This window comes from Cannabis sativa, chromosome 4 (genome assembly GCF_029168945.1).
Source record: "Cannabis sativa cultivar Pink pepper isolate KNU-18-1 chromosome 4, ASM2916894v1, whole genome shotgun sequence".
Classification (NCBI taxonomy): domain Eukaryota; kingdom Viridiplantae; phylum Streptophyta; class Magnoliopsida; order Rosales; family Cannabaceae; genus Cannabis; species Cannabis sativa.
The window spans coordinates 78,931,771-78,958,625 of NC_083604.1; the positions used below are offsets into that span (position 1 = coordinate 78,931,771).

The 26,855-nt window shown below is 29.9% G+C and overlaps 5 protein-coding genes across 5 annotated transcripts; 3 read left to right on the forward strand and 2 right to left on the reverse strand.

The window, feature by feature from the left end:
- Positions 1 to 9,688: 9,688 nt before the first annotated feature.
- On the forward strand, positions 9,689 to 11,441 carry LOC115712595 (rhodanese-like domain-containing protein 4A, chloroplastic). The gene is made up of 4 exons (XM_030640896.2): positions 9,689 to 10,541; positions 10,673 to 10,775; positions 10,911 to 11,144; positions 11,244 to 11,441. Exons 1-4 carry the CDS (start codon positions 9,793 to 9,795, stop codon positions 11,295 to 11,297), a joined length of 1,140 nt encoding a protein of 379 aa, XP_030496756.2. The 5' UTR covers positions 9,689 to 9,792; the 3' UTR covers positions 11,298 to 11,441.
- A 132-nt stretch (positions 11,442 to 11,573) lies between these two features.
- Positions 11,574 to 13,175, forward strand: LOC115712598 (ubiquitin-like-conjugating enzyme ATG10). Its single transcript, XM_030640899.2, has 6 exons — positions 11,574 to 11,747; positions 11,828 to 11,905; positions 12,370 to 12,438; positions 12,512 to 12,614; positions 12,699 to 12,796; positions 12,865 to 13,175. The coding sequence occupies exons 1-6, from the start codon at positions 11,574 to 11,576 to the stop codon at positions 13,069 to 13,071; spliced, it is 729 nt and encodes a 242-aa protein (XP_030496759.2). The 3' UTR covers positions 13,072 to 13,175.
- LOC115712596 (uncharacterized) lies at positions 13,093 to 15,822 on the reverse strand. The gene is made up of 9 exons (XM_030640897.2): positions 15,598 to 15,822; positions 15,342 to 15,414; positions 14,988 to 15,067; positions 14,671 to 14,773; positions 14,396 to 14,552; positions 14,115 to 14,243; positions 13,889 to 13,975; positions 13,630 to 13,674; positions 13,093 to 13,373 (listed from the first exon to the last, which is right to left on the reverse strand). The coding sequence occupies exons 1-9, from the start codon at positions 15,692 to 15,694 to the stop codon at positions 13,233 to 13,235; spliced, it is 912 nt and encodes a 303-aa protein (XP_030496757.1). The 5' UTR covers positions 15,695 to 15,822; the 3' UTR covers positions 13,093 to 13,232.
- Positions 15,823 to 17,291: 1,469 nt separating this feature from the next.
- Positions 17,292 to 19,902, forward strand: LOC115712594 (uncharacterized hydrolase YNR064C). The gene is made up of 11 exons (XM_030640895.2): positions 17,292 to 17,650; positions 17,735 to 17,891; positions 18,058 to 18,127; positions 18,306 to 18,375; positions 18,474 to 18,530; positions 18,615 to 18,682; positions 18,762 to 18,842; positions 19,038 to 19,115; positions 19,206 to 19,361; positions 19,438 to 19,590; positions 19,679 to 19,902. Exons 1-11 carry the CDS (start codon positions 17,452 to 17,454, stop codon positions 19,763 to 19,765), a joined length of 1,176 nt encoding a protein of 391 aa, XP_030496755.2. The 5' UTR covers positions 17,292 to 17,451; the 3' UTR covers positions 19,766 to 19,902.
- Positions 19,778 to 23,391, reverse strand: LOC115712597 (uncharacterized). Its single transcript, XM_061114625.1, has 15 exons — positions 22,703 to 23,391; positions 22,449 to 22,592; positions 22,282 to 22,341; positions 22,117 to 22,185; positions 21,880 to 21,969; positions 21,703 to 21,783; positions 21,496 to 21,614; positions 21,305 to 21,406; positions 21,027 to 21,146; positions 20,864 to 20,929; positions 20,704 to 20,770; positions 20,566 to 20,619; positions 20,282 to 20,374; positions 20,137 to 20,190; positions 19,778 to 20,042 (listed from the first exon to the last, which is right to left on the reverse strand). The coding sequence occupies exons 1-15, from the start codon at positions 22,718 to 22,720 to the stop codon at positions 19,920 to 19,922; spliced, it is 1,260 nt and encodes a 419-aa protein (XP_060970608.1). The 5' UTR covers positions 22,721 to 23,391; the 3' UTR covers positions 19,778 to 19,919.
- Between the last annotated feature and the right edge of the window lie 3,464 nt (positions 23,392 to 26,855).

Genomic DNA, 26,855 nt, shown 5'->3' on the forward strand with positions numbered 1-26,855 from the left:
CTTTTAAAATACCTTATTAAAATTTCACACCACAGAAAACTTCTCCATATCTTCTTTTACTTTATTTAAATATTGCATTTATAAAGAATATTTATCAATGAAAATTAAAGAAAAAAAATAAAAATAATTTTAAACAAATGCTATTGAGAGAGTGAGACACATAAAGAAAAAATAATAATATTAAAATATAAATAAAGAAGCTTTAAAAGCTTAAGATATAAAGTACTTGATGGAGATGGATTTTAAATTTTTTAGCTATTTTTTTTTTTCTGTATCTTTTAGCTATTATAAAAGAGCTAATGAGAGTGTTGGATTGAATATCTATATTTTAGTGCTTAAAATTGAGTAAGATTTTGTACATCACAAATGATTTTGATCACCTAGAGATCAAAATGGAATGAAAATTTTAATTGAAATCACCTTTCAATATTGCAATGAGTATGAAATAATATTATTTAGATTATACAATAGGATAATACTTAAATAAAAATATTTAAAACAAATTTATGTAGAATTATTTTTTTTAATATGTGTGATTATTTTATTTTATGTCTATATTTAATGTTATTTTTTTATTTATTTATTTTATGTATAATTTTTGTCAAAACTACTATATTCTTCTATCACTTCTCTCTTCTCCTCTCTCTCTCTCTCTCTAAAAATTTTTAAAAGTTGCTCCTCAAAATACCCAAAATTATAACCAAAACTAAAGGCTTGATATTTTTTTTTAAAACAAAAACAAAAATAGAGGCTCAAAAATTCTCAAATGGCAAAGTCAAAGAAAAATGCAAAAACTTTTTTTGGTGGATATGATTTGAGAGGAGACAGATATACAAAAACTTTTTTGCATTGTTCTTTGATTTCACTATTAGAGAACTTTTGAGTCTTAATCTCTATTTTTCTTTTAAAAGAAAATATCAAAACCTTTAGTTTTGATTACAATTTTGGGTCCTAATTTGAGAAGCAACTTTTAAAGAGATAAAGAGAAAAGAAGACAGAAGTGACGAGGAGAAAAATGATAGTGTTTTTGATAAATAATTATATATAAAAAATAAATAAGAAAATAATATTAATATGAAAAAAAAAGTAATGACACATATTAAAAAAAAATAACTCTACATAAAGTTATTTTTAATACTTCTAAGTATTATCCAATACAATAATATCAAAATATAGTATTGTAAGTTTGTATTACTCTTGTTTCCCACATCTCTTAATATTCCATAACAAAGACTTAGGGCCCATTTGGTACAACTTTTGAAAAAATTTAAAGTTATTTTTCAAAAAAAAATTGTGATAAAAATATATTTGGTAAGCAGTTAAAAAACAACTTATTGAAAAATTTATGGAGAAATTACAGTTAAAAGCTAAAACTGGTACAACCAAGCTTTTAGAAAAAGTTGTTTGGTACTAACTTGTATTAATAAATTGTGTAAAGTTATAATATATTTTCAATACACTCAACCCTAATACCAACTACGGGCTCGGGTCTAGGTCCGAGTCCCAGCTCCAAGTTCGGATCGAGATCCCCGGGTCTAGGTTCAGATCTCGGGTCCGAGTTCGGGTCCTGGGTCCGGGGTTCAGGTTCGAGTAGGGTTCAGGTTCAGGTCCGGGCCCTGGTTCCAATCCTGGTCCTGGTCTGGGTCCGGGTTCGGGTTGGAGATTGGTGTTGACCGCGAATCTTTTGTAAATATTATAATACAAGTTAATACGGACCATTTGTTATGTATTAAATAATACAATATACATTGTATTAAAAATTTTGATCGTAATAATTAATACAATATTTTTATTCAAACATAGTGTTATTTATTATTTAATACAATACATTCTTATACGGTGTACCAAAAGAGCCTTTACATTTATTTTATACACCAATTTACTAGTAGCTAGCTGGTATGTCTTCACGTTGCGGGAGCATTGATTCATGAGTTTTACACCTAAAGATATTGTGAAAGTTTTGTAAAAAATTACCTAGGGCCTTAGGCATTTAATATCACATCAGAAAGTTAATGAACTATGAAGGATAAGGAAATAAATTAAAAAAAGTCTTCGATTTGTGTAAATTTGTCAATCTAAATAATGATAGACATTATACTTTTTTTACACTATTTTTCAAATAAAATTTTATATTGTATTAAATAATACGATTATAAATTTTAATACGAATAATTTATAACGGACTTACCCTATTGTATATTTTTTTTAAAACCAAACATAATAGATATGTTGTCCTTGTTACAAAACAATCTGTTTGATAATTAAACGTGTTAATCTGATTAAAATAAACTAATTTTATATATTGTGTGTAGTGGTATTCATCCAATTGAATTCGCATTATTTTACTTATGGTATATCTCAAGGCCGGTTTAAGTATTTTGGGGACCTCGTGCAAAATTTTAAAATTCGTCTTCTTTTTTTTTTTTTAAAAAAAAAACTGTGTACATTAAAACTATAATTTTATTACTAGCTTTTTTTTTTTTAAGATTTATTCATAAATTTTCAATTATAAATTTTTTATTTATGTGTATATAATAGGAAGAAAAATAGGCATTTTCTTTAAAAAAAAAAAAAAAAATTGGGCCTTAAAAAATAGGGGTCTTGTGCAATGGCCCAAGCTGTCCAATGCTTGGGCCGGCCCTGGTATATCTGATCCCCATTAAGTGCGAATTTTATTTTTTTTGGATCCAATCCAATATGCTTAATAGTTCAAATCCAATCCAATCCGCAAAAGTGCGGATTAGATCGGTTATTTTTGATTTGTTACTTTTTAATATTTAATTTAATATTTATGAAAAAAAAATATTTTTTTAAATAACTAGCAACAAAATAAAATAAGTTATTATTATTTTATGTCTTCAACAACATATTAAAACAAATAAAATAAAAAATAACATATTCAAAGGGAAAAAAAATTTATGCATAAAAAAATGTTTAATTTTATTTTAAATTGTATGTAGAAAAAAAATTATATATAAGAATATATATTTAATCTATTAAGTTTGAAATATAATTGTATTATATGTATTAGACTTTTATATTACTATTTTCTTTACATTAAAATTTTATTTGTATATGTATTTTTTAATTTCTTTTTATAAATATGTGTGAATTGGATTGGATCGGTTAATTTTACATGTCAATCAACTTCCAATTCGCATAAGTGCGAATATCTGCACTTTATGAATTAGATTGGAGATCGTGCGGATTGGATTGAATCGACTATTTTATAAACACTCCTAATTGTGTGTGAATTTATTAGTGGTGTTATCATACTCTTACACTATGTTTGGTAAGAGAGAGAAATGGAGGGATGGAGAGGAGAGGAGGTAGAGGTAGGAGGAGATAACAAATCTCTTTGTTTCACAAGAGAAAGTGAAGGAGAGAAAGGAGAGGTGACAAGATAGCGAATCCACTCAAATCTCTAATTTATAATCCCTCCAATAATAGAAAGATTAGAACTCTCTCTCTTCAATTATTGTAAAGTACATAAATGCTCTTAACAAATATTATTAAAAATAATAATATAAGGATAAAATAGTAATTTTATAAATTAATAATTATCTATCCTCCGATCACTCTATCCTTCTTACCAAACAATATAAAAAAGATCATTAATCTCCTTTTTCTCTCTTATATTCTCCATCCTTTATCATCTCTCTGTTCATCTAATTCTCTCTAACCGAGAAGACTCTTGTAACTTATGACTTATGAGCTCATTATTAGAGGGCAAAAGATGTTAACCACTAAAAGTGAATATTTATATTATTAGTCCCACATCACATAAAAAATGAAACTCACACAAGTTGAAGTTTCATAAGTAACTAGTGTTACAAAATTAAGGATATCTTAGGAGCAAAAAGAAAGTGTTGAGGTGATATCCAATTCAAAAACTTTATTTTGTAATGTATAAATAAGAGTTGTCTTTTGTTTGCAACGATTTTCAAACAACAAGAGAAAGGAAAAATGGAAAAGGTCATAGCTGCCACAATGGCAGCTGTATATCACACTACTACCTATGCAATTTCTCTTTCAAAATAATAAATAAAAATCTCTTTTTTACATTTCTTTTTATATAACGAGACACATGTATAAAATTGATGCAAAAACTTAGCTAATACTGTTTTTTGCTAGATTAGCGAAATAAGAGATAAGCAATATAAGTAAAGAGATATAATATATATAGTTGTTCTGTAACGTCCTTGATAATTAGGCACGCTACCCAAGATATTTACGAAACCCTAATCCCCTAAACGGGATTACTAATCAAAATAGCGCAGAATTTAAACTTTTGCAATAAACGGAATGAAAATAAAACTTGTAATAATTTAAACTTTACAACAGTTGGGATCCCAAAAAAATATTTACAAATTTTATTACAAGTCTCTTTCAATTAGCCGGCCTAAGCGGAAAAATAGAGTTTCAAAAAATTCAACACTAGTAGACCCCAACCCGCTTGGTCTAGTGTGGCCCAAACATATACATTCCTCGTCCAGCTCCTACAGTCATGGCTGATCAAACACAGCTTTACCCTTTCCTGCACAGTAGAGCACCCGTGAGCCAAGCCCAGCAAGACAGTATAAATCATAATAAATATAATATACTTATCATGTTATTTAAACAGTAATGCCATTCATATATGTCTGTGTGTCACAGACCTGCATGTCACACTCACATGCCTATTTATGTCTACGTGGCGTAGGCCTATGTGTTGCGCTCACACATCTATTTATATCTACGTGGCGTAGACCTACGAGTTGCTCTCACACGTCTAATTACAATAAGGCCTTAGAATAGTTCATCTCAGTTCTGGTTACCGAGTCCAACTTGATTATGCATTGACGCATAACCCTTAATCTCAATATGTAACACATAATTATTGGTGCCACTGCACTATTTGTCTATTTGCTATAGACTTGCATGTTACGCTCACATGCCTATTTATGTCTACGTGGCGTAGACCTACGTGTTGCTCTCACACGTCTACATACAATAAGGCCTCAGTAGGGTTTACCTCGGTTCTGGTTACCGAGCCTAACCTGGTTATGCCTTGCTTGCATAACCCTATTCATGTATATACGTAATCCATGTATTACGTTCTTTCGGTGGTTTATCAAAGTGATATATACCAGGTCTAACCCAGTTATGCCTTATACACATAACTCTTAACATACATGGGTGTGTTCAGTATTTACTACAGCATATATAATCTTAGGGTAATAACCCTAACTTGCACACTATGTAATCACTCTTATAATACATTTCTATATACTCAGATAACATTTACTAAGAGTGCTAACCCTAACTCATGCTTTCACTGGATTCATAATATTCTAGGGTAATAACCCTAGACCGCATTAAAATTAAACTCAAGGTACTAGCTTACCGAGTCTAGTCTAATTATGCCTTAAGCGCATAATTCATAATCTCAATATATACATATATCCGACATGGCATAGTATTTACACAACATATATCACTAGGGTAATAACCCTAGGCTATTAACCGCTCATATTAGGGTAATAACCCTAATCCCGGTTACAATTACTCACATATATCATATTCAACATAAGCGCCACCGCGCATACTCTACGTGCAAACTACTGTCTTACTTGTTGTCCCGAAATAATAGAGATTCCAAACCCCTGGGTGCTCCTGATCGGGTGCCGGTAGTCCTAGTCACACAACTCGGGATTTCACAAATAGGGTTAATCCCTAATTTCACTTTCACAAAAATATAAAGTTGGCATTCAAAATGCAGATAATCATAAAGAGCTCGGAACGAGCTTTCCAAAGATATAAAGAACGTCCAAAACGGAGTCCCGAGTCAAAAGTTATGGCCAAAACAAAATCGGGAAAAGATGGCTCTCTACTGGGTTTTATGGCCGCGACGACCATAGATCTGGCCGCGGCCACTGGGTTCAAAAAACTCGGAAAACCAGATTTTAAGGTCTAAACATGCCCACTTTACCATATATTCTAACCTTAATCAAATCATACCCAAAATTAACTTCTTACAGATAAAAATCATCACAATAGAGAGCTAACAACATCAATTCCAACATTAATCAACAACATCCAACCAAAGCTCCAAAGCTTAAGCTACATCTCAAGCAAATTTCCATTAACAAGAACTTGAACTCCAACTTCAAACAATAAATTTCAGAGCTCAACAACAGAAAATTACACTAATCAAATCCTCTAATTTCTGTCCAAACCTAACTCATACAAACTTATGAATTTAAAGCTTAAAGCATGCTCAAGACAACCCCAACAACCAAGAACATGCATCACAAATTCAATACCACAGCCACAAAATATTTTCATACTCTTCAACAATTAATTTCAGCAATAAATCTCAGATTAAAACCAGAGAAAATTACCTCAAACTCAATCCAAGAACAAGCTTAAAAATCTACAAACTCAAAGCTTCAATTCAAGGCCAATTCCAAGCAATTTCTTCAAAAAATCAAAATTGAAAAAGAAAAGGGTTTGAGAGAGAGAGAGGGGTCGGCCAAGAGAGAAACACAACCAGAATTTCCTTTTCATTTATCCAAAAATTCAATCTTTTATCATATGTAATTTAAAGGTCAAAAGACCAAATTACCCCTAGGGCCAAATAAAGCCTAAGCATAAACCAAGGGCAAAAATGTCCTCTCACACCCATTAAAACTCAAATAATTTTCAGATTTCTCATTATCAAATAAATTACCAAATATTTCAATCCAATTTGCATTTTGGGCCCGAACCCGGTTCGGCCCGAAATACCCGATTGTGACTATACCGCGCCAACCTGTCAGAACACACCTGAAAAGACAACACAGGCATACTATATAATAATATAGTTCTATTAAGCACGTAATTAAATTAATTTCATCATTTTACCCTTCTCGGGTCAAAATTACTAAAATGCCCCTGGCTCACCAACGGGGTCTTAACATAGTATAAATCAAATAAATTATCATATATTGAACTATATAATAATATAATTCCTAAATTATTCATAATTATCTAATTAGGGTTTTGCTAATCCATTTCTTATTTCTAGGGTATTACATGTTCACTCTCCGTGACTTGACAGTAATGGAGCTACGTCTATTTTGAGTTTTTATTGCTCACGAGAATTATAAGAGAATTGATTAAGGCAAGATTTCAAATTTTTAAAGAGAGAAACTAGAGATGCTTTAACCTTATAAAAACTTAATTAAATGTCAAAAATGAGCTAGTGGAACTCTCCTTTTATAGACAAGGAGGTCCATCAAAATAATGATAAAAAATATTACAAAAAATATAAAAAAAATATTATGAGCTGATCTTAACCATTGATGATGATGATCTAATAGTTGTCAATTTTCGAAGCTTGAATCGCGTTTGTTGAATCGTTTTTAGGTAAGTTGTAGACAAAAATTGCACTTGATGGGGATGAATTTTCAATTTGAAATCTTCAAAATTGGAATGTGAGAGTGAGACATGCATAGAAATATCTTGAAAAGAGATTTTAAATGCACTTGGAATCGCACCAATCGAATTAATATTGAGTGAGTTATGGTCGTTTTACTAAGGATTGTTTAGTAATTGATGCCTAGATTGACATCCAGCGCTCAAGTTAAAAATCTAACGTCAATCTAGATGCTATATGAGTGGAAAAATGTGTCGGGACTGTTTTTTGAAGTCTAATTGATATTACGATATCACTTAGTCAATTTCTTAGCTCTGATGAAGTCGTTCAATAGTTCTCGGAGATGTTACCTTTTTACAAAATTGGGAGACTCGAAACTACCTGATTTGCGGTTAGTTTGTCGATATTTCACTTTACCAAAAAGGTAAAATACCAAAGTGTGAATTTGACTTGTCATAAGTCGTAGCTCTTGTTTACTACAAAAAAAAAAAAATAGTCAGATGCTCGAGACGGAACTTGAATCAGATAAGTAGAACCCAGCGCACTGAGCCATACATCAACCTAGGCAATGGGTGCCTGTTCTCGATGATCTTGTCCCTATGTCACAACAATGGTAAACTAATAAGTATTTATCCCAAAACACTGCTTAATATTCACATAAGATAATTTAGAATTTTCTACCAAACCCCACGGTTTAAATACATTAAAATAAAACTTATATTTTGCTCTAAAACATAAACCATTTTGTAGAGCTCGTCGCAAGCTTCGAAATGGTATATTGAACATCCAAAACGAACACTCGAGTCAAAAATTATGACAAAAATACAATTCTTGATCTCCTAGGAATTTCTAAAAATTATAAAACACAAAAATCTCAATTTTCGTAACAGAAATAGTACCAAAACTTATCTAAATCACTCTAAACTTCACAGGGCACATATATACCATAAATATTACCATCCTTACGTAACAGAAATTAAAATCGAGCGCTTAGATTAAAAACGCTATTAACGTTCGGACTAAGCTTTAAAAAGTTCCAAGCTCGATTTCTAGCCCAAAATCACTTCAATTTCAGCAAGAAAATATTAGAACTAGTCCCATTCTAATTCACAAAAACCTTATGTGAAACCAATTGTTTTTAAACTTAAAAAAAAATTAAATCATACCTTAAGCTTTCCCTCTTCAAGAATTTGCTATCCTGCTACTACCGGATCTTAGATCGCTAGGTTTCAGGTAAAAAATCAAAGAAAATGAATATAAAGGGAGACGATTTTGTCGAAAGAGAGAGAATAAGGGTTCGTTTGTTCGTTTATTTTTATGATTACGGTAACTTATATAATATATATAAACGTTTTTTATATATATATAAATAATATAATAATAGGGATTAATATTAATAATAATATTAATAAAAACTTTATTATTAATAGTTATCTTATTATTTTTTAGTCATTAAGAAATTTTTATTTTTAGGGTATTTAGTGAACTTCGAGTACCCTAAAATACCACAGTATTTCTAAAATCAACTTATTCCAATAATCTCATCAATATTTTTAACTAAAACCGTTGTGATATTTTTGATATCCAATCGGATCACCAAGGTCGCCAAACTTGATAATATTTTTATTTCAGAAATAACTCATATTATATCCACGTATTTCATATAAAGCTTCGTAATTAACAAATTACGCTTATATATTCCTGATCCCCAAACCTGAAAATATTTTTATTCCACATATAGCTCATATTACATTTACAGATACTATATAAATCTCCGTAATTAACAAATTACGCTTATTTACTCACTTATAGCAAAATTTAATTTTATGCTGAAATAAATTAGTAGGATCATAATCTCATTTATTACCTTATTAACTCATAATATAAATATAAACCCTAATTATTTATCAGGATATTACAACCATCCCCTCCTTATAGAAATTTCGTTCTCAAAATTTATTTAAATAATTCGGCATATTACCTTCATATTTATGATTCTAACTCTCAAATTGTTGTTTTTTTTACAACACTTTCTTAACTAGTAGAATTGTATTATGAAATTTGATAGTACCTCCTCTTTCTATTCTAAAACTTAGACAACTCGTTTTTCTCATATAATAAATTTGTCTAAAATTTAACATAATCACAACTCAAAATATGAGTTGATATATATTTTCTCACAGACATGAAACACATTATATACTTTAAACAAGGCAAGAGTTAAACTAGCTAATAAGCTACCTAAGCCTATTTAATTTAGTGAACAGGTATCTAATATTTAATCATTTATTTATTTAGTATTGCAAGAGGTCGTGTTGTTTTCCTATTGGTTGGGGAAGAGAGCCCAACCCACCATTGTCATTCTTTATCCTCTTCCTCTCTCATTGTCATCCATGGAGTCTCTTTCCACTGTGTTCTTCGGTTCTCCTCCTCTCCAAAACCATTCCAAACCCCACAATTCACTTAACTCTAAACCACCCTTATTTCTCCCAACACTCACTCCTTCTTCCTCATCTTCTTCCTCTCACCTTCATCTATCCAATTCTCTTCAAACCCATTTCCCTTCTTCCTCTATTAAAATCCATCAACCAAACACAGACCCCCTTTCAAATCATCTTCAAACCAATCACTCTCTTCTCAAAAGGTCTCCACTTTCTCAAACCTTAGCAAAACCCCACCTCTATTTCGTGCTCACAGAGCTTATTACAACTTACTACACATCTCCATGTTTTGCCTCTGAATCTATAGTCTCCTCCTCAACAGATCAAGTTTCACCAAACAAAATCGACTTGGAAGCAGTCTTGGTCTCAATTGATAATTTTTTTAACAGATACCCTTTTTTTGTTGCTGGGTGTACTTTCATTTGGTTGGTTGTTATACCTTTAACACAAGAATATTTCAGGAAGTACAAGTTCATATACGCCATTGATGCTTTTAGAAAACTGAGAGATGACCCAAATGTGCAACTTTTGGATATTAGAGACCAGAAGAGTTTGAGGTATCTCAAATCCCCAAATTTGAAGATCATAAATAAGAGTGTAGTCCAAGTTCAATTTTCAGAGGATGATACAGTTGGGTTTGTAAATAAGGTTTTGGAAAACTTCAAAGACCCTGAAAATACTGTTATCTGTATTTTGGACAAGTAAGTCTAAACTAAATATATTGCTTTCCTCATTTTATTCTTTATCCTTAGATAAAAATAAAAATTGGTTCTTTTTCTATTATCGTTCTTTTTTATTGGATTGATATGAGAGGTTTTGTTGTGTAAATTAGTCTTGATGGGAATTCCCTGAAAGTGGCTGAATTATTATTCAAGAATGGATTCAAAGCAGCTTATGCAATCAAAGATGGAATTGCAGGCAAAAAGGGCTGGATAGTAAGCTTCCTTTTCAAATTTCATCCTCAGCTTAGGATAGGATTGTCACAAATTTAAGGCCATAAATATATTTACATGTATTCACACAATGCTTTTTGAAAGAATGAATAAGATTTACACTTTGTTGTTATTCAGGAAATACAAGAAACACTTTTGCCACCTTCTACTCATATTTATCCCAAAAAGAGGAAGATTAAACAGTCAGAAGAAGAACCTTTAACCAATGGTGCTGTTGGAAAAAATGAAGATGAAAATAAGGTTACCACTACCAGACCTAGCTCCACAGCTGAGAATCAAGTAGCTAAGATCACAGAATCAATTTTAACAACCAAAAATGGTGCCAAATCATCCTCCTCTCCTTACCCCAATGTATGTTATTCTCTCTCTCTTTCTTTCTCAATCTGTTTGTATATATACATATTTATCTCATTTGTAAATGATTTTTTTTGTCTTGTTGTTTTGGAACAGTATCCAGATTTGAAACCTCCTTCCTCTCCAACTCCATCAAAGCCCTCAAAATGAAATCTTGAAAGACCTTTCAATTTTGACAATACCATTCAGTAGTAGTACTAGTAGAGTCTGTGTAATATTTGTCATCACTGCAGTGACACTCTCTTGTAAATTGCTTTATTTATTTATTTAATCTTAAAATATTTCATCACAAAACGACATGTCGTTTCAACCCTTTAACAGAGGACTATACTACATACAAATACACAAAACGACACGAAAATCCAGACTCATATAAAAAGTAAAGCTTTCCTTTTTTTTTCCTCTCAAACAATCACAATTACGATTATGGATGGAGTAATCTCGTGGAGTGAATTCTACAGAGCTGGTGGTGCTTTTATGGAGAGATGGAATAGATTGAATTCGAGTTTGCCACCATGGTCATGGGTGTCTTCTTCTTCTTCTTCGAAACAACACTTGAATCTGGGTGTTGCTTCGTCCCAGTCTCATCATCAAAATCAAGTTAGTCCTGTCCAGAAACTGGATCAGCCATGGAGATTGGTCCCTTCCCTTGGTTTAAATTGTTTTTTCTTTTGTCTCAGATGAATGGATACTTAGTCCAAGAAAAGCTATGCCTTCCTGTTCATAACTCAACAACACAAAGAGATGGCACTTTTCAGGTAGACATGGATTTTTACTTGAAAACCTATCAACAATTTTGTCTCTCTTGGTAGGATCAAAACGTTCCTACCCATAAAAACAAAACTAGTGATAATAGTCTCGTCTTATAACTAAATATCCAAATATATAATAATTTCCTCACAAAAAATAAAATATTGCTAGAAATATATCTAAATATTAAGTAAGTTGTGCAATTATACAATAAATTGATTAGTATTGCTTATATTAATAAGTTGCAATCCATTAGGAGAAAATTTTACATTAAATAATTAATTTGGGGTAATTTTAAAATAGGTGTCTTAGAGAGAGTGAAGACAAAACATGCTGAGAACACTCATATTTTTTGTAGGGAGCGTTACAAATTATTAAACAAAAAAAGTTATCTTCTTCATTTTTTTTTCCTATTTTAAACACTTGGCAATTTGATTTGATAATTTTGATTTTGTTGCAATTCATAATATAGGAAGACCTTGATATGGAAGAGGAGATCACCTTCACTGAGGAAGAAGAACCTGTTGATAGTGCGACATTGGTACACAAATCTAAAAAAGTATATTTGTTTAAAGCCTAAGGTCTTGAATATAATATAATTTTTATTTTCCAAGGTTGAAAGCAATAATGGTGTTGGAGTACATTACTATGATTTCCATATAGTCTACAGTGCTTCATATCGAGTTCCAGTGTTATACTTTCGTGCTTACTGTATTGGTAATGTTAGAATTTCATCTTTATTTATTGGAAAAGAAAAACTAAGAATCCATTGCTCGAGTTATAATGTGTTAGAATTTTCAGATGGGCAACCTTTGAAACTGGAAGAGATTGAAAAAGACTTACCTTCATCCTCATCCAAGGTTTTGGTGGAATCAAAGTGGACCTTCATAACTCAGGAGGTAACATTTTTTACTCATCAAATTCTATTTTGGGTTTGCTATTGTTCTAATATTTGAATCAAATATAGGAGCATCCATACTTGAACAGACCATGGTACAAGTTACATCCATGTGGGACGAGTGAGTGGATGAAGTTGCTTTTTCAAAGTGACACGTGTGTAGCTAAACATGGTTTATCAATTGAACTATATCTGTTTTCATGGCTATCGGTAGTTGGCCAAGTATTTGGTCTTAGAATCCCACCTGAACTGTTCAATCATCAACATCAATTGTGATTAAAACATTAGAGTGAAATAACCTAAAAATGAATCTATTCTTTCTCATGCTTGTATTGAAGTATCTATTTCTTTAGTGAATTCCAAGATATAATTGCATTGCATTCATATTTTGTAAATAATGTTAAAAACTAAATGTGAAAATACAGTTGTGTTAGAAATCATTCTGCATTTTGCTGAGTTGTTCTAATAAAATGAACCAGAAACTCTGTATTGCCCTCTGCACCTTTAAGAGGAGACTCGATCCACCCTTTGCTGGAAAATCCATTGTTTTCTACTCCTTTGATAATCTTATCAAGAACCTATACAACAATACCCCAAATTTGAGTCAAAATCCATCTGTTTCAACATTTAAAAATAGATAATGAAACAAGAGAAATGTTCCCACCAACAACAAAGTGAGTCCTTAACATGAATTAAATGGGGAAGAAAGAATCTAAGAATAGGTTACAAATTTGAAAATGGCGACGATTTTTATATCTCAAATGCATATAAATAAATGTTACTCTTAAAAAAATATATATAAAAATAGATGCACAATATATAAGAAGTGCATACCTCTTGATGAACAAGTGGATCTTTTACAATCCCACCTTTTCCTACCTACAAAATGTATAGAAATAGTTTGGAATTCAATTAAAATAGAAGTAGTTTTCTCTTTTAGGAGAAGAAACATATTTCTCTTATTCATAAATAACTCATTGCCCTTAAACTTCTTAGTTTTCTTTTTGAAAAAAAATTACAAGCAAAAGAAAAGTGTAAATATTTTGCAGAATAGTTGTAAATTGAAAAGTGGAGTCACAATAAAGTCTCTTGCCTGTGATCTATTGGCTTCAAATTGAGGTTTTACCAAAGTCACTAAACTCGCCTCTTCCTTCATCACATTAAGTACAGCAGGCATAACCTGATTCCAAAATATGAGAAAAAAAAACTCAGACAAGTATAAAAAAGTAATCACAACACAGTTTCAGTGAAAAAAAAAAGTGAGACTTAAATCTACCAACATAAAGAAATCAGACCTTCATCAGTATTTGAAATCTTACCAGGAGAATAGAGATGAATGAGAGGTCTAGAGTCACCAAATCAACCTTCTGGGGAAGTTCAGAAAGGTATCGTAAATTTGTTCTTTCTATTACACAAACACGTTCATCTTTTCGAATTTTATCTGCTACCTAAGGATTTAAGGAAAAGATCATCTGTTTATAAACAACTTGGAAACACTAAATGTAAATAAAGCCATAGTAGATATGTGGATAAACACCATCACTATGTGATGATATCCACAAAATTTATTTTATAAGAGTCAATATCTATACCATATTACCTGTCCATAACCAACATCAACCCCATAGACAAATGACGCACCATACTGAAGTAAACAGTCGGTAAATCCCCCAGTGGACAACCCAGAATCAAGAGCTACTTTACCAGAAACATCAACACCCAGATTTTCAATGGCAGCTTCTAACTTGTGTCCTGCTCTGTAAAATATAAAGACAATAAATTAACATTATTAGATTTGCTGCCAGTCTTGTGTAATTGCAGAAATGGGATTTCAGGTAGCAAAACTATGAGAAGGACGTTACAAGAAGTAATCACCTACATACATATTTGGGCACTTCAGCCTTTATCTCAACAACAGCCTTATCAGGAATAGGTGTTCCAGCTTTATTGACTACCTTCCCATCCACAAATACTTTACCTGCATCACTACAAGTGTCAGCCACAAAGACCCTAAATGCAGAGGAAACTTTCAACTTAATAAAACTAATACTTCTTTACTCATGGATGCAACATAGAAATCCCAAAACGGTGCCAAAAGAGAGATAACAAACTAACAAAGTATCAAAACATAAGGAATTGTGTGTGTGTGTGTGTGGTCTGACTGCATATTTTTGTATACTTTTACGGCTTACCTTGTAATATCCAAGACTGTATGAAGGTTCGGCTGTATTGTTGAAACCTTTCAACACATATCTCATCAAGCCTTTTCCTCCTGAAAAATTTCATTAGCCCACCCAAACTTAGTTATGATAAAAAAGAGTGAGTACAAAGCAATATTATACATAGGCTTAGATGGGTTCACTACCTAATTGCAACATAGGAGACTCAGTAGTCAAAACCAACTTCCCAAAACTCACAAAATATCCAAAACCTTTTAAGAAAGTTACTAATTGTCCATGTTCAACTTCATTATTACCATATTATAACACCCAGAAAAATGCTCTTCACAGTATGAACGAGTTGGACAGAAGAATAAAAAAACTTACTTTTTTGGCGGTTGAATCTTCGCAACAGCAAAGCTTCTTACTGGAATATGCATTTGAGCTCCGACCCATCTCACTGAAAAAAAAAAATCAATCTAATTAATGCAAAAAATAAGAAAACTTACCATACACGACTCCAAAAATCCAAGTTGAAATCAGCTAGAACACAAGGTGTTTGTGAAAATGCTTAAGAGAATATTAGTAAGTAAAAGAGTGTCAACACCAACAACAAGTCATCATTGAAAGGGAGATAATTTACCGGAAAGCTTATGAAGATGGGATTTGGATAGAGAAAAGAAGGTTGAGTTGGGAGTGGTGGTGATGTGACTGGGAAGCTTCAGAAACCGCAGCGCCATATGTGGGCTAAGGCAGAGGATACCTTGATACACAAACTCACAGTAACGTTTCCTGAGTTCCTGGTTTCAAACACAAAATTAGCATGAGCTTGTTGGGTTGGGTTGGGATAAGAATTGGGCTCCTAGTCATCATGGCCCAACCCAATTTACTTATGGAGTTATTTATTGGAAAAGTATCATATAATCCTATAGGGATTATGTCACAAATACACAAACATAAAAAAAAAAAAATAAAATTACAAAGATACGGTTTCACAAAATTTTAAATGTTTTTACGATTTTTTTAAATTTATTATAAAAAAATACGATCTTTTTATATTGTACTCTTGTTAATTTTTTGTTATTTGTATGTTATTTTTTGTTGTTGTTTTGATATTTTTTCCATATTACTTTTATGTAATTTTCTTGTTGTTTTCGTGTTATTTTTATCAAAAATTGTAAAAATGTAAAAAAAAAAATCTTTAAAAGAACAAATGTAATTTTTTTACAAAAATTAATGCGTTATGTAATTATTTCGAAGATATATCCTTTTTTTTCTATTTTATTTTAGAGTTTTTATAAAAATACTAAATCTTAAGTAAAATTTACAATTTTACTGTCACACAAATTTTTTTTATAAAAATACTAAAAAATACTATTTTTAATAAAATAACATTAAAATAACAAAACAAAACAATTAAAATAACAGTGGGACAACTAATAAATAATTATGAAATAATCGTGAAAACTTAACACAATACACAGTATAAAACTTACGCAATATTTTTGAAAAAAAATTCCGCATTCAAAAATGGGTTAATTTCACAAATGCACAAAAACAACAAAAATATGGTTTCACGGAATTTTAAACATTTTTACGATTTTTTTGATTTTATATACATAAAATACGGTCTTTTTATGTTGAAATTTTGTTCATTTGTTGTTAATTTTTTGTTATATGTATGTTATTTTTTGTTGTTTTTTTTTTGTTGTTGTTTTGATGTTATTTTCATGTTACTTTTATGTTGTTTTCTTGTTGATTTTATCCTGTTTTCGTGTTATTTTTTAGAAAACCGTAAAAATTAAAAAAAATATTCTTTGAACGTAATAATATAAATATTTTACAAAAAATACTGTCTTATCTTATGTAATTATTCCTTCAAAACAAAAACCTAACAAATCAGACCAAATAAAAGTGAAATTAAAAAAAAAAAAAAGTGAACCAAAACTAACAACAAATAAAAATCAATTTCATCAGCATATATTCAAAAACGAAGAAGCCGGAACCTAAGGCTGAACAGAGATGCACGCTCGGCCTGAGATGAGAGTAGTTGCCGAAGAAGCCTTTAATCACATTATCTAAGTTATCTCATTAAATATCATCCTAAGATATATATATCATTCATTCAAAAATATATATAATATTATATTTTATTTATATTTAACATATATATAACACCCAATACTCAATATCAACTTTGGCCTCATAATCCCATGCAAAAAAAATAAATAATAAATAAATATAAAACAACCTTTTAAGCCCTTTCTTCTTTATGTTTTACAGTACAAATGTTTGTATACATATTTTACTGGAGGAGAAGAACATGTACAAGAAAAAAAAAAATGGTTCTTTTTTTGGTGGGGCGGATTAAGGACCATAAAATTTCTATCCGAAGCACTAAGAAAGCTGACCCACAAGCTGTTAATCAAGTATAAATAACCACAAGTTAAAAATTGCCTATTTGGCTTGCTTTGTTTTCCTTTCTCCAGGTCCAGTTATGGCAATGACTATTCCTTCTTCTCATCACTACAATCTTCTTCTTCCAACTCCCATTCCAGCTTTCTTGTCAACATCTCGAAAGACCATCAAATACCCTCTAAAATTTAGTTGCAGAGCTTCAAATAGCAAAGATGATCAGCAAGATTATCTGATAGATGCTCCTGTATCAGTAGGTGATGGTTTCTCTTTCAGTGGAGGTACTTCAATTCTACTCACTTCTCATACAAACAAAAATCGACCCTTTGCTTTATTTTTTGTGAAAAAATGTAAGCTTTTGACAGGAAAATATTCGGATGGACAAAGCCCTTCAGATGAATGGTTCAAGCAAGGCAAAATAGTGAAAGCTCACCCTGTTGGTGGCTCTGGTGGGAAGGCTAAAGATCCAATTTTTGGACTTGAAATGAGTTCCACTTCTCAAGTTTCAGCTGATGTTTTCAGGTTATGATTAATTATTACAAGTTTAGATTTAGAATGTAGAGTTGGGCATTGAAAATTTTGAGGTTTAGAGGCTTAGAGTGGTCTATAAATATGTGGCATCAAATGCAGGGCTTATCGATTGAAACATCCTCTCTGTCTCTCTCTATCTATGATTTTGTTCCAATAGATGGTTTTGCGTTGAATCTGGAAGTGCTGATAATCCTTCGGTTATATTAGTTCACGGTTTCCCTTCTCAGGTTAGTCTTCATTATCTAGTTTATGGGAATCAAATCCGTTGAAAAAATGAGTACAAAATTTGCTACTCAAATCCATTTTCTTAGTACCATATTTTATTTAAGATTCACTTAAAATTTTGATTTGGATTTCAATCTAGTATTGAATTGATTAGTTAATATACTTGAAATTGTTTAACAGGCCTACTCTTATAGAAAAGTTCTTCCCATACTTTCTAAAGACTTTCATCCAATTGCTTTTGATTGGCTTGGTGAGATAGTAATCTCAACCTCTTATATTGAATTTGGATATTCATTGCTTGCATTATATACATAATATCTCTTGTCATTCTTTACATTTCCCTTTCAGGATTTGGATTTTCTGATAAGCCTCAACGTGGATATGGATTTGACTACACTCTTGATGGTAATATTTTTTACTGGTCTTGATTTTCTTTTCATTTAGTGTTGCTTAATACAAATTTCTGTTGAAACTTGTAATGAATTGCAGAATATGTATCATCCTTGGAATCTTTTATCAATGAAGTTGCAGATAATAAAGTGTCCATAGTTGTTCAGGTATATGCCTTGTTATCTTTATTTATTTTTCCATTTTGCTTATCATATTTAACCATATTGTTCTTTGTGTGCTTCACAGGGATACTTTGCACCAGTAGTTGTGAAGTATGCTAGAAATCATCAAGAAAAAATCAATGACATAATACTTCTCAATCCGCCGGTATGATTTCTCTGAGAATATTTTGTTTATTAGTCACTTATAAATACCATTATGGACCCGTATTTTGTAAAAGTTACCGATTAAGCTCAAGGATACTATTTTGTACCTTTTTGGAAAATATAAGGTCCTAAATCGTATTTAGCCTTTATTTTATTAGAATGATAAGTTATATGGTTTTTGTTCTGTTTTATGTAGCTAACAGAAAAGCATGCCAATCTTCCATCAACATTGTCCATATTCAGCAATTTTTTATTAGGAGAAATATTTTCTCAGGTATGTTTGTCTAAATTTTTATCATGTATTTATACACTTTCTGCCTGGTTATTCAATCATTTCATAGACATGATAATTTGTTGTTACTAGGATCCTTTACGGGCTAGTGACAAAGCCTTGAAAAGCAGTGGTCCATACAAAATTAAAGAAGATGATCTTATGGTTTATAGAGGACCTTACCTCACATCTGGTTCCTCAGGCTTTGCATTAAATGCAATTAGCAGGACCATGAAGAAAGAACTGAAGGTAAATAAAGATGGCTGTTAATCTTAATTAGAACTGTGAAAGAATTCCTTATCTTATATAGCTTTATACTTTGCAGAAAAATGTTGAAGAAATGAGGAAAATACTACTTGACAAGAGTTGGAAAGTTCAAACAACTGTATGCTGGGGAGAAAGAGATCGTTGGTTAAACTTCGATGGAGTTGAAGATTTCTGCAAAGAGTCACAACAGAAGCTTATCCAGATTCCAAATGTGACAACTCTATCATCTCATATACAAAATGGATTGATTTGTTTTGTTCTTCATTGTAATTCAGTGTATACATTTTCGGGTTTTGCAGGCAGGACACCATGTACAGGAAGATTGTGGGGAAGAACTCGGGAAAATCATTTCAGGGATTATTCGGAAAAAGAGCTCAATCTTATAATTTTTCATGTAATGATAAACTCATTAGCTATAAATTATTATTGCATTGCCAGAAAGAATGTATCAAAGAATTACAAGTTTGTATGTGTGTATCTGCAGTTTTTGCTTGTCATTTTCATTTCAATGTTTTTCTAAAAAGTACTCTTAAAAGTTATCTACTTTCTATGTGATGTTTGTGGTGGATCCTGATGTGCTCTATTCCAAGCCTCATCCTCAGCAACTGCCTTTCTCCATCTGTTTTTGAATATATCCAATTCAGCAAATGAGAGCTTTCTCACCTGTCCAACAATGAATTCGTCACTATGGTTGCTACCCCAAATTCGAAAAACAAGTAATTACTTTCATTGGCAGAATAACTTCATAGAGGCTTACCTCATATCGAATATCATGCTGTTCTGGAGATGGTGCTTTTGCTTTTGCTTCCACCTGAAAACTCGAAGAATTTACGAGCTCAGCTCGTAGACAGAACAAGGATTTGATAAAGCTAATGTTTCGGTTTTCTTAAAGACTAACTAACCTTGTGTGGTGCTGCTGCGTCCCCTAGTGTAGGGAGACCATAATGAATCAAGTACTCAGAATCTATAACTCCTACCTTTTTGGTTCGATCACCCTGTCAAAAAACTTGCGTTTTGGTTGGAGGAAATGAAATAAAATGAAACGAAAAAAGAATCAAATTTCGCTAGAATAGCTATATTCAATACAAGCTGTTAAATTTTATTCATATTCTCATTCTTATTCGTATATTTTTATTATCGACTAGAGAGTGATAGACGGAGAAAAAGTAATGAATGAAATTCTTGCCTGTGCGCAGTTACCAAGCTCAAAGTCCATTCCCCATCCATAAATCAAGTCATTCTTTCAAATCATAACAAGTAAAATTAAAAATTAGTAACTAAACTCATTCAAAACTTAAGAACATTTTAACAGATTTAAACATACCTGAATTAAATGCCAAACACAACGCCAAGAGGCAATTGTGAAAACAGGAGCCATCATCTCTACCCACCTATCATAGAATCATATATTTTAATTAAACTATTGTAATTAAAATTCAGAAAAAAAAAACAACAATTCATAATTTTGTATTTAAAAAAATTACCCTGTACATGGAGGCTTTGTACTATTTTCGTCACACTTCCATTGTCCAATTGTTTTATACACTTTTCTGTAAAAACATAATATCAAAAATACATAATTTACTATTTAATCTTACACACATTTTTTTTTGTTTTTTTGATAAAAATTCAAAAGAAAGAACATACCTGTGTACTCTTTGTTCCTTGACTCTTTCTGTGATTTGATGATGAATTTCAGTAGATTTTGTAGGATCAAGGGCTGGTTGTGATATTTCCAATCCTTCTTCTCTAACTATTGACAAATATCTAAATCCATACAAAAATACCAAACATCTCACTAAATTATTTATACATAATCAAAGTCAAAAGTAAATTCTCATACCTAATTTTTGTAAATAGTGTCACATATTAATACAGATGAACTCAAATATTAAGTGAATGGATACTAATAACTAATAAGTTACCTTTTAACATTGAAATGTTTAACTCCAAGATCTTCATCCCAAAGAAATATATAAGCATAGTCTGAAAGAATGTCTGGATGCATGAAACGTTTTGCAAACCACCTAATAAAAACAATATCAAACTATTATATAACACAATTTTAATTTCTATTATATGTATATCTATACATATATATAATTAATTAATATACCATTTAGTTTGATGTAAAGCAGAGACATGTATAGCTTGATCACACCATTCAAAGTTTCTCCATTGATTTACATTTCCATCATAATGAAATAGCATCACAACAAAATTACTCTTCAAAAACTGTAAAACAACGAGTAAGAAAAATAACATTATTAATTATTTAAAAAATTTATTAAAAAATGAATTTTGAACAAGAAAGAACGCTTACCTTATTCACAATTGTATTAACATTTTTCTTTAATTTAATCCCCACAGCCATTGCCAGCAAGTTTTTTTGCACTTTGGGGTTCTGTACATATTAACAAAAATTCACTGTAATTTCAATATTTCACTATATTATGTAGAAATATACACAAAAATGAAAAAGAAACTAAAGAAATGTAACCTTTTTAATTCTTGGACCCCACAATGGTTGCATTTGCAAGTCAGAAGTCTTGCTGACTATTCCTCTAGGCAAATCAACTTCATTTCTTTTCTAAAATACATATAATATTTAAACAATACCATAAGTCTTGATTTGAATAAAAATCACATTATAATTTATATATATACATATAGATACAGATATTCATTTCATTCTTGAGTAATATACACATTACTAATAGATGAATTAGGGACAAACCTCATAAGAATTGGGAATTGTTGTAGCATTGAGATTGCACTCTGAAAGGTTCTGTTTAAGATTGTAAACCTGAAAATAATATTGTATTAATTATTTATAAACAAAAAAAATTATAATGTGAAATTTATTTATAGGGAGAGACAATAGATAGAATAGGGAACAAACCTGAGAAGAATTGTGATAACTTGTAATTGTAGCATTGAGATTATTCAACTCTAAAAGACTCTGTTTAAAGATTGTAAACATAAAAAATATATTGTATTAATTATTTATAAACAAAAAATTATAATATGAAATTTATAAACATAAAAAATGTTTATATATATACTGACCAATTTACAATCAGAGGCAGATTTTGCATTCCAAACTAGAAGAAGGGAAGAAATCACCGCAGCCAAAATGATAACATAATAATAAAATGGTCTATATCGTTTATTGTTATAATTATTATTATGAATATCCATTCTTCTAGATTTCTTTGGGAAAATCAAACAACAATGGTGTTATTAGTATATATCAAAACCCAGAGAAATAAAGAACAAGAAGAAAAGAAAATAATAATAATAAAAAAAAAAGAGTGACTTACAAAAGTTGACTTGTTCATATCTTTCAAGAAAATATATATATGTACACTTTGTTTCTTTCTTCTTCTGTTTCCTGTTTTTGATTGTCTGATTGAAAAAAAGAAAATAAATATAGAAAGAGATGTGTAATATATATATAGTTATATATATATATATGTGTGTATATTGGGGTGGTGGACTATATAGATATATAGGGCAAGAAATAAAGCATTAAAAAGCAGAGCACGTGAAGAAGCAAAGGTTAAGTTGAGTAAGAGCTAGAAAAGGTAGAAGTACCAAGATTACGTCTTAAATATTTTAGGAGAAAAAAAAAGAGATTGGAGGAAAATATATAGTCAATTATAAGTAAGAAAAAATGTCTTAATTTGTTATCAATCAATATTTATTATTACCAATTATACATAGTTATTATATGAAAATATATCAAGAAGATACGAAAATGGGAGAGAAAGAGAATGTTAAGGAATGTATAGTACCTAATAACAAAATCAAATACCATAGAATTAAAATGGAAAGATATATATGATTCATGAATCAACATTAAAGTTTTATTTTCATATTTGAATTGCCATTTACCATTACAATGTTATAGTAGATATGGTTTCTTTCATTTAGGCAGTGAAGCATTGTGCTCTTTTCAAGACAAAAAAAAACTATATCAATATAATTAGGCATAATGTTTACAGCCTACTTTTTTTTCATTTATTTATTTATCTAATTAATTTTATTTTTTTTTGAGTATATTAATTAAATTTATTGGTGAGAGTTAAATAATACATTGGACATTAAATTTGGTCATTAAATAAGGAGGATTTTATTTGGTATTTAACAATAAAAAACTAAGGGAACCTTAAAAAGCAAAACAAAATTAAAAGTTGGTGGATTTTGCCTAAAAAAATTGTTTGGGAGGTGTAACTCACCAAATAGCAAAATTTTGATAGTTATATGTGGCAAATTACCCTATCCTTAAATTATTAATTAATAAAAAATAGTTTATTTATTTTAATTATTTTGAATAATTTATTTTTTTAAAAAAATATTTTGAATAATTTATTAAATAAAAGTATATGTGATAAATTGTTTCATGATTTTGTGTTCATAAAATAGTTAATCCAATTCAATCCGCACGATCTAATCCAATTCAATCTGCAAGGTGCGTATATCTGCACTTGTGCGGATTGGATTAGAAAATCTAAATGCGGATTGAATATTGATTGACATAGAAAAGTAACCGATTCAATCCAATTAACATATATTTATATAAATTTTTGAAAAATTATATATATAACTAATATTTTATGTAAAAAAAAATTAGTAATTTAAAAATCTATCACATATAATACAAATATATTCTAAAATTTAATAGATCAAATATATATTCTATTCTTATCAATATATATTTACATATAATTTAAATAAAATATTTTTTATACATACAATTTTTTTTTAAAATTTGTTATTTGTTATTTTATTTATTTTAATTTATTATTAGAGACATAAAACAGCAATAATTTATTTTATTCTGTTGTTAGTTATGTGAGAGAAAAATATTTTTTTGATAAATATTAAATAATTTAATATTAAAAAATAATCAATCCAAAATAACTGATTCAATCCGCACTTTTGCAGATTAGATTGGATTGAATTTGAACTATTGTGTGGATTGGATTGGATCCAAAATATGAAATCCGCACTTAGCGCAGATTAAATGCGCTATAAGCAAAACACCGCAAATTAAATTAAATGAACACCCTTAATTATCGATTAAGTCCTATATTACACCAAAATAATCAGAATAATCCTCTTGATATAAGTTTCATTTCGAGTATATAAATATATTTTAAAATTTAAAAATATTAAAAAAAACAAAAAAAACAAAAAACCTAGCTAGTAGTAGTGGTTGGTGGTGGTGTGATGGCTTGGAGCATTGTTATTAGATACGTCTCCAATACATTTTATAGATAGTGTTTTATGATTGGTTAGCAATATTCTCTAAAAACTATGTTGGTGGTTTAATCACTTTCAAGAAGTCAACCAACTGGTTTTTTAACAGCTCGGCAAGTTGGTTAAGTGTGTCTCTTAACTGTCATAACAGCGTATAAATACACACACCAATGGCTCAACTCACTCATGACTTGGAGAACAATAATTTCAACTGAATTAAATTAGAAAGGTCTGGGTGGAAAGAGAGTCTTTTTAGAGGAGAAAGAAAAGAGAGAAAATAGGAGTCATCATTGTTAGAGGTTATGCTTTCAGCTTGTGTGTGTGCGTGGAGGGTTGAAAATAGAGATTGTTTACTTTCGAAGTGACTTCTCTCATAGTGAGCTGAGATTGTAACCTTGTAATTAGTGTATTAGTGAATTCACTTGTATATTCTCCTCCTCATTCTTATCACACTGTTATGAAATATAGATTCATTCTTTCATTCAAATTGTTTTGTTTATTGATTGTTTAGTTATTGTCATTATGTTAATGATTGTTTGAGCTCTTAGTTATGTTGTTTTTGATGAGGTTTAATCCGCAACAAGCTATTTTCTATATGGGACGACTCGATACTTAAATATACTAATAGTAGTATGACGCCGAAAAAAATGTTAATCACATACTTATTGCATAGCAATTCTCATTCTAATATGTTGTAATCCGGTACTCATCCTCTTTAATTGCATTTTTCCATATGCATATGAAAATCTCCATTTCTCTCATGGACAGCTTTCTCACCTCTCCTTATTCAATGCGTACGGGGTATTTGGAAAAGACATTGTTTGTGATTGTGCCTGAAAAGTGAAAAGTCCCAAACCCAATTAAAGAGAGTTTAATTTGTAAATAAATAATTAATTAGCAACTAATTAAATTAAATTAAATATTTGATATGTAATTAAAAAATATAAAAATCCCCAAGCGTAGGAAGACCATAATGAATTACGTGCTACTCCGAATCTATATATTGTTCCAACGATCACCCTACAAAATTAATTAAAATATAATTAATAATGGCTTCAAATATAAGGTTTATATGCCATATGATAATATAGAAATTATATATACGGAATATTATGTGTATTAATAAGAATTCGACAATGATAATAATAAAATTAAAGAAACAATAATATAAATAAATGTGACGTTGGTTGAGATGAATGAAAATATAGAAATGAGAATATGAATAGGAATAGGAATGGAATGGAATAAAATTTAAAATGCATAAAAAAAATTTGATAAACTAATGGTAGACTTTTGTCCATTTTGTCTAAAAAACTAATGGTTGATGACGTAACAGTTAAAAAAAAATATGATATTTTATTAATTAATTATTTTTATTTTTTTAAAAAAAAATAAGTAACAATTATTTTTAAAATGAATAATAAATAAAAAAAATATTTAAATTATTTATATTATTACCCAATTTATCAAAAAATTTAAATAAAAATTAAAAAAAATTCAATTTAACAAAACCAAATCAACTAAAATTCTTTTTCTTCTTCTTCACCACCTAGTGGTACTCATCTATTTTTTCTCATATTAACTTTTTGTTGCTATTGATTTGAGTTTTTGAGTTTTTATTTCAATTATAATTAATTTTACATGTTTATAGATTTGTATTTCAATTTTAATGTTGATTATTAGTGTTTTATTTTTATTTTTTTAAAAAAAAAAAAAAAAAAAAAAAAACTTAAATTTCTTGAATGAATGCTAGATATGATTGTTTGTGTTTGTGACCATGCCATCAAAAAGTAATTATTTGGTGCCATGGTCACAAAGGAAGGAAATGGCAATAAAAATATTAGAGATTTGAAGAAAACAAAATTTTATTATTATTATTATTATTATTTTTTTTTTTTTTTGAATTAACAACCAAAATCAAATAGCACTAACACCCCTATTTAGTGTGTACTTTGCTAAACAATGAACAAGATCACCAAGCAATATACAGTTACAATGATTTTCTATTTTGGAAAATAAAGATATATTGCTATAGTATCAAAGTGTAGATAATAACCTTAATAGATTAATGTAATATACAGTTACAATGTTTATATTACTTTAGTCAAATCTCTAAAACATGTATGATTTTATTTTTCTCTTTCTTTTCATATATGGAATTAATTAATTATTTGTGACCATGGCACCAAAAAGTAAGCTTTAATTTCAGAT

Bases quoted from the DNA above. Each gene is read 5' to 3' on its own strand.
- LOC115712598 (XM_030640899.2), top strand. From the start codon at position 11,574: ATGGATGGAGTAATCTCGTGGAGTGAATTCTACAGAGCTGGTGGTGCT. The intron at 11,906-12,369 runs GTAGACATGGAT...TTCATAATATAG, and splicing joins AAAGAGATGGCACTTTTCAG to GAAGACCTTGATATGGAAGA. The intron at 12,797-12,864 runs GTAACATTTTTT...AATCAAATATAG, and splicing joins GGACCTTCATAACTCAGGAG to GAGCATCCATACTTGAACAG.
- LOC115712597 (XM_061114625.1), bottom strand. The intron at 22,342-22,448 runs GTCAGTATATAT...ATCTTTAAACAG, and splicing joins CTGCCTCTGATTGTAAATTG to AGTCTTTTAGAGTTGAATAA. The intron at 21,615-21,702 runs GTAAGCGTTCTT...GTTGTTTTACAG, and splicing joins TTAATACAATTGTGAATAAG to TTTTTGAAGAGTAATTTTGT.
- LOC115712595 (XM_030640896.2), top strand. From the start codon at position 9,793: ATGGAGTCTCTTTCCACTGTGTTCTTCGGTTCTCCTCCTCTCCAAAAC. The intron at 10,542-10,672 runs GTAAGTCTAAAC...TGTGTAAATTAG, and splicing joins GTTATCTGTATTTTGGACAA to TCTTGATGGGAATTCCCTGA. The intron at 10,776-10,910 runs GTAAGCTTCCTT...GTTGTTATTCAG, and splicing joins CAGGCAAAAAGGGCTGGATA to GAAATACAAGAAACACTTTT.
- LOC115712594 (XM_030640895.2), top strand. From the start codon at position 17,452: ATGGCAATGACTATTCCTTCTTCTCATCACTACAATCTTCTTCTTCCA. The intron at 18,376-18,473 runs GTGAGATAGTAA...TTTCCCTTTCAG, and splicing joins AATTGCTTTTGATTGGCTTG to GATTTGGATTTTCTGATAAG. The intron at 18,683-18,761 runs GTATATGCCTTG...TGTGCTTCACAG, and splicing joins AAGTGTCCATAGTTGTTCAG to GGATACTTTGCACCAGTAGT.
- LOC115712596 (XM_030640897.2), bottom strand. From the start codon at position 15,694: ATGGCGCTGCGGTTTCTGAAGCTTCCCAGTCACATCACCACCACTCCC. The intron at 14,774-14,987 runs GTAAGCCGTAAA...GTAGTGATGCAG, and splicing joins ACAGTCTTGGATATTACAAG to GTAAAGTATTTGTGGATGGG. The intron at 13,976-14,114 runs GTAAGATTTCAA...TTTTGGAATCAG, and splicing joins CATTCATCTCTATTCTCCTG to GTTATGCCTGCTGTACTTAA.